The 7,500-nt window shown below is 40.1% G+C and overlaps 1 protein-coding gene across 1 annotated transcript in view; it reads right to left on the minus strand.

The window, feature by feature from the left end:
• The window catches only part of ncoa1 (nuclear receptor coactivator 1), a gene marked incomplete at its 3' end in the record, with an annotated part of 164,503 nt that overhangs the window by 22,376 nt on the left and 134,627 nt on the right, over positions 1–7,500 (minus strand). Inside the window, 2 exon segments of the mRNA XM_084314162.1 lie at positions 1,887–2,004; positions 2,791–2,976. Of these exon segments, the coding sequence (XP_084170288.1) occupies positions 1,887–2,004; positions 2,791–2,976 (304 nt within the window).

The following is a 7,500-nucleotide window of genomic DNA, read 5'->3' on the forward strand; positions in this document are numbered from 1 at the left end:
ATGCTTGTTAAGTTGAAAGAGGAACTCTGAGCTAACCGGGTCTGAATCCTGATAGCTCACGTTAGCCAGCTCATGCAATCGGTAATGCTAGCAGAATGAATGGATGTAAACTTTATTTAACATATTGCATATGGGTACAATACAATACGGCTCAATACAAACAATTGTTAAGGGAATGCAGACTGTTGTAGCTTGGACTGGGGTCCTTATAACAATAACTTGACAACACATGGTAGCTGAAGCTATTTGGGACACGGAGCTCTGTCCCAAACACACACACACACACACTCTGCTGTCACCGGAAGGGCACGCAGATGGTATCTACTGCGCATGGGCGTTTTCGCAACAACGGCTAGCGTGCTGACTACACGCTGTTTGTCGACTCGTTTTTTTGCGTATCTCCAAACGCAAACACAATTTTGCGTTTCAGCCGTATCCACAAAAAAACGCCAAAAAACGCGTTTCTGTGTAGATAGGACATGATACGTCGTCAAAAACGTATAAAAAAACGCCAGGAATACACTAGTCTAACCTCAGCCTAACAGTGTAAACAGCTTGTATCGTGTCTCTGGGTAGACTAACAGTGTAAACAGCTTGTATCGTGTCTCTGGGTAGACTAACAGTGTAAACAGCTTGTATCTCTGGGTAGACCAACAGTGTAAACAGCTTGTATCGTGTCTCTGGGTAGACTAACAGTGTAAACAGCTTGTATCTGTGGGTAGACCAACAGTGTAAACAGCTTGTATCGTGTCTCTGGGTAGACTAACAGTGTGAACAGCTTGTATCTCTGGGTAGACTAACAGTGTAAACAGCTTGTATCGTGTCTCTGGGTAGACTAACAGTGTGAACAGCTTGTATCTCTGGGTAGACTAACAGTGTAAACAGCTTGTATCGTGTCTCTGGGTAGACTAACAGTGTGAACAGCTTGTATCTCTGGGTAGACTAACAGTGTAAACAGCTTGTATCGTGTCTCTGGGTAGACTAACAGTGTAAACAGCTTGTATCTCTGGGTAGACAAACAGTGTAAACAGCTTGTATCTCTGGGTAGACCAACAGTGTGAACAGCTTGTATCTCTGGGTAGACCAACAGTGTAAACAGCTTGTATCGTGTCTCTGGGTAGACTAACAGTGTAAACAGCTTGTATCGTGTCTCTGGGTAGACTAACAGTGTAAACAGCTTGTATCTCTGGGTAGACCAACAGTGTAAACAGCTTGTATCGTGTCTCTGGGTAGACTAACAGTGTAAACAGCTTGTATCTGTGGGTAGACCAACAGTGTAAACAGCTTGTATCGTGTCTCTGGGTAGACTAACAGTGTGAACAGCTTGTATCTCTGGGTAGACTAACAGTGTAAACAGCTTGTATCGTGTCTCTGGGTAGACTAACAGTGTGAACAGCTTGTATCTCTGGGTAGACTAACAGTGTAAACAGCTTGTATCGTGTCTCTGGGTAGACTAACAGTGTGAACAGCTTGTATCTCTGGGTAGACTAACAGTGTAAACAGCTTGTATCGTGTCTCTGGGTAGACTAACAGTGTAAACAGCTTGTATCTCTGGGTAGACAAACAGTGTAAACAGCTTGTATCTCTGGGTAGACCAACAGTGTGAACAGCTTGTATCTCTGGGTAGACCAACAGTGTAAACAGCTTGTATCGTGTCTCTGGGTAGACCAACAGTGTAAACAGCTTGTATCGTGTCTCTGGGTAGACTAACAGTGTAAACAGCTTGTATCGTGTCTCTGGGTAGACTAACAGTGTAAACAGCTTGTATCTCTGGGTAGACCAACAGTGTAAACAGCTTGTATCTCTGGGTAGACCAACAGTGTGAACAGCTTGTATCTCTGGGTAGACCAACAGTGTGAACAGCTTGTATCTCTGGGTAGACTTACTCTGGTGGCGAGGCCAGTGGATTCTGTGGAGCGTTCCCCCGAGTTGCTTCGAAGGTCAGGCTGTCTGACATGGCTAGAGGCTGGAACTGGGAGTCGACCACCTCCAGGTTAGAAAGGCCTGGAACAGAACAACACAATCCAATTACTCAGCGTGGAAAACACGGATAAGACAAGTCACATGAAAAAGTCTTGACACCGGTCAACTTTTCAATATCAGTCAATAATAATAATAATAATAAAGATGGGCATGGTTGATTAATTAATTAATATTCAATTGTTATAAATTACATAGGTATGCGACTATTATAGTTGGGTCATCTGTGGCACTTCCGTGACCGTGGAGAGCGAAGGTCCGTTTTGCAATGGAGGAGGGTTAACCTCTTAAGCCCTATCCCTATTCTCAGAGAATCCACCTAAAAATACATACCTTGGTATCTAGGGACATCTATGGATCTCAGGGAATGTATTCCCAGTGTCAGAAATAGTGTGTCTGTTACTAGGCTTGAGTAAATTCTGATTTGAGATAATTTTTTTCATATTTGACGGTGAATAACACCATGCTAAAAATTACCAGACATGAAGAATTATTCACTGAGCTCATTCAGCACCTTCTTGAGATCAAGTGTACAAATCTAAAGCAAATAAATGAAGGGAAGATGATTAAACAGGAGATTTTGTAGAAACAGTACTGAATTCTGCCATCCGGACACATGCAATTTGAAATATTATTATAGAATATCAGGGCCAAGTTGCACATCTATGGATCGGGCCAAATCTCCCCTTTTCAATGGCAGAATTCAGTATCAGGATTTAGTATCAGCAGGCGTGATTCACAAACAATCTACAATCTGTCTATAGTACTGGCCCTCCCATAGCACTTAGTGTAGTGATGATTGTGACGTACCAGTGGTAGAGCTGAATGCGTTGGTGTGCCCCGCCTCGGAGAAGGGGCTGGGGCTGTCTTTGGGGGGCTGGAAGGGGTCTCCCTGCCCCTGGGCGGGGGTCTGGCTCGGAGTGGAGGGATTGCAGAACTCAAAGGGAGACAGGCTCTGTAGGCCGCAGCCAGAGGAGGGTCCACCATCACTGAGAGCTGGAGCGGAGAGACCACGTGGGGCGAGGAAAGAACCAAGACACTGGACTTGTTACACCACAAAATGGTTAACCCTTTCACTACATAAGGTTAACCCTTTCACTACAGCACGTCAATGGTTTAACCCTTTCACTACTACAGGTTTTAATGTGCTCCACAAATAGTTTTGGACCATAATAGGGCTGCAACTAACGATTATTTTGGTAGTCGACTAATCTGTCGATAACTTTTTCGATTAGTCGACTAATCGAAAAAAAATTATAAAGAAAAAAAAAATTATTATTTTTATAATTAATTTTTTATATATATATATTTTTTGCACTACCTATCTTTGTGAAAGTGGCTTCTCAGCTCTGGTCGAGCTGAAGACAAAGCAGAGGAACAGATTGGACATTGAGCATGACCTCAGAGTTGCTTTGTCTACCATCACCCCAGACGTTGAGACTCTTGTCAGGAGCAAACAACATCCCCAGTTATCCCATTAGTTCCCTGGGATGTTAAGCTAAGAAGTCTGCTAAGAAGGATATATTATTTATTATTATTATTATTATTATTATTATTATTATTATTATTATTATTATTATTATTATTATTATTATTATTATTATTATTATTATTATTATTATTTTATTTCATTGTGTTTTTAGCCCTAGTTGCACTTTTGTTGCAACCCCAGTTATCCCATTAGTTCCCCCAAACTTACCGTCGGTCTGTTATGTTAAGCTAAGAAGTCTGGAAATTCCTTAACCCCTTGAAAATCAACCGTTGAAAAACATAAACATTCTAAACAGGTCCACGTTTACTTCCTGTTGTAGTGTTTGCTAATACAATAGCTCACAGGAAATACACTTGGATCAAAGCAGTTCCCTAGTAACGCAATTCCACTAAAAAGGACTGGGCCTTCATAGAGAGGCCTGGCACAGAACGTTGCCAACATCGGTTTGACGCACAGGAGAGCAGATGCGTTGCCATGGCGACGGCATCAAACTAGATGGAACGTTCCAGTGGCAGTTCGCTTGAGCCCTCCCACTTTCTGGGTCTCATATGTTAATCCACACATTGAACAATGCTAATCTCCATGGCAACGTTATCAATATTCAATGGTAGTCATCTTGGCTTTATCAAAGGAAATTACCATAATATGTTAGAATAAGTGTTCTTTCTAGCTATTCTAAGTCTATGATAAATATACAAACACGCTCACACACACCAGCGCGCACACACATTCACACACATTTACCTTGATGCACGCAACATTCCAGCACACACAGGTGCATAACATGTGTTCTCTCTCTCTCACACACACCGTCAGACTGCCAGCCTGTCCCTTCGTGAGGCAAGGCATCTATTGCCGCTATTTTATCTACATCGTTTTTTGTATGTAATGACATTGACATGGGTGAATTTACATAATTTTAATATCTTGCTATTGAGCTCAAAGTCTTTGCTCATCATCACATTGTACCGGCCACCAAAATACTCCAATATTTCTGCAGGAATTCTCAGAGCTAATCTCAGTCAGTATCCTTGGCTTAGATGTGAAAGATTAATCATACATGGAGATCTGAATATTCATATAAATAAGAAAAACTACCCCAAGGCTATTGAGCTTACCAACCTACTGGACAGCTTTGAGCTAATACAACATGTAGATGAACCCACTCACCAACATGGTAACACCCTAGACTTAGTGATGACAACAAGGCTGAACATTGATAAAGTATCAGTAATCGAATTACCTATATCTGACCATCACTGTGTATTCTTCAATGCTAACCTAAACTTAACAGAGACAAAAAAGGTAACCGTTGTAAAGCGAAGAGTACTAGAGGACATCACAAGTTCAGAAGTTCTCAAACATCATGAGACAAACTGAACCATCCAGCCTGGACTGTTCTTTAAACTGCATGGTTGAAAATCTCAACAACACCCTATCATATACACTGGATGCTGTTGCTGTTGTAAAAAAAAGTCAAAGTCTCCCCATGGTTAAATAATAGCAGTGTTGGTCAGACAAAGATAATCTGTAGAGCTGCTGAACGAAAAATGGAGGAAAACCAAGCTCACAGTCCACTATATATAAGGAAGCCATAACTGCCTATAACAAAGAAATACGAGTGGCAAGAGAGGACTATTTTTCTAAGATTATCACAGAGAATGTTGGAAACTCTAGAATATTATTCTCAGCCATCGACCAGCTACTCAACACTGCCCCCACCCCTCCACAGTCATCTGCATCAAAATGTGAAGAACTACACATTTGAATTTGTAATCCTTGGTGTTGAACGAAATGGTGGTTATTGTCCAAGGGTGGTGCTGAGGGGGGGTGGGGGGGAAGGAGAAAGGAGGGGTGCAGAAGAGCTAGCAAGAGCATTTGTATGTATTGTAGACAGTGTATCGTAATTATTATGTATATATCCTTTAATCTACATTTATTTTGATTTAAATACTGGACTATCATAGTCCTATGATTTATTGTGGATTTTTACTTTTAATGTTTGTGTGTCTAGTTTTATGTCATGTATCGTAATTATTATGTATATATCCTTTAATCTACATTTATTTTGATTTAAATACTGGACTATCAGTCCTATGATTTATTGTGGATTTTTACTTTTAATGTTTGTGTGTCTAGTTTTATGTCATGTCAAATAAAATTGAAAATAAAAAAAATGTGTTCACAAAAAAAAGAACTAGCATTATTCTTCAATAACAAAATAACTTCAATTAGAGCCAGCATTAGTCCTGATACAAACATGGACACCATCAGCAAACCCTGCAAAAAAGTAACCATAGGAAAATTTGCTGAGCTTTACAAAACTGTCATGGAATGTAACTCGTCCACTTCCTGTAATGACCCTATTCCCACAGAATTTTTTAAGCGAATATTCGAGAGTATTGCAAGTCATGTCCTAAATATTATAAATACCGGTACATCGCTTCTGACAGGTATTTTCCCAGACACATTCAAAGCAGCTGTCGTAAGACCCTTACTAAAGAAACCCAAACTAGACAGTAATGTACTAACCAACTATAGGCCAATATCCAACCTCCCATTCATCAGCAAGATACTTGAAAAAAATATTCTCAATACAAATAAACACCTTTCTCAAAGAAAACAACATCATGGAGGAATTTCAATCAGGCTTCAGAACGCACCATAGCACTGAAACTGCTCTTACAAAAATAATTAGTGACCTCAGAATAAACTCTGATGCAAACAAAGTCTCAATTCTCGTCCTATTAGATCTAAGCGCAGCGTTTGACACGATCGACCATGATATCCTAATCAATCGTTTAGAAAAGTTAGTTGGTCTTTCTGACTATGTATTAACTGGTTCAGAACATATATCAAAGGGAGAAAATATTACATCAGGCTTGGAGATCATTCTTCTGAGAAACATGACACCTACTTCGGAGTTTCACAGGGGAGCTGCCTTGGTCCATTATTATTCTCACTATACATGCTGCCACTCGGAGACATCATTAGAAAACACAATGTATGTTTCCATAGTTACGCAGATGACACACAATTGTACATCTCCGCTGAACCAAATGATCACACAGCTATTAACTCCATTTCCGCCTGTCTCTTAGCAATAAACAAATGGATGAGGAACAACTTCCTAAAATTAAATGAGGGCAAAACTGAAATCCTACTAGTCGGTCCTATAAATAAAAGTGAAATGTTACAGAGCAATATGGGGCAACTTACTCCTTGGATCAAACCCGAAGTTACAAGTCTTGGTGTTATAATAGACTCAGACCTAAGCTTTAAATCACACATCAACAAGGTGACAAAAACATAATTTTTCCACCTTAGAAACATAGCTAAGGTACGGCCGTTTATAAATAAAAAAGACGCTGGAAAACTGATCCATGCCTTTATCTCAAGCCGACTTGACTACTGTAATGCACGCCTCACTGGCCTCCCAAAAAAAAACACAGAACAACTCCAACTCATTCAAAACTCGGCAGCTAGGCTACTAACTAGAACCAAGGGGAGAGACCACATCAGTCCTCTATTAGCTAACCTACGCTGGCTTCCGGTAACATTTAGAATTGATTTCAAGGTCCTCCTCCTTATATACAAAGCACTAAATGGAACAGGACCAAGCTACATTGCAAATTCTCTAGTCAACTATGTGCCTCCTAGAATATTGCGATCATCTACTACTGGTCTATTGAAGGTTCCAAGCCACAGTCTAAGGAAAATTGGGGATGCAGTCTTTGCAAACTATGCACCAAAGTTATGGAACACACTACCTATGGACATTAGGGAAGCTAGATCTCTTAATATTTTCAAAAAATAAGCTAAAAACGTACCTCTTCACCATAGCCTTCTAATACACTCCGCTGTTGATTGTACTGTAGCACTATTTTACTCTGTCCATTCTATTGTATAATTTTACTATCTATTCTATTCTACAATTTTATTGCACTGTATTATTTTACTCTGTCTATAACTTTTTATTACAGGTTCAAAACTGTCAGGAATTAAACTGTGTGGGTATCAAACAAGAC

This window comes from Notolepis coatsorum, assembly GCF_963971535.1.
Source record: "Notolepis coatsorum genome assembly, chromosome: 5".
NCBI lineage: Eukaryota > Metazoa > Chordata > Actinopteri > Aulopiformes > Paralepididae > Notolepis > Notolepis coatsorum.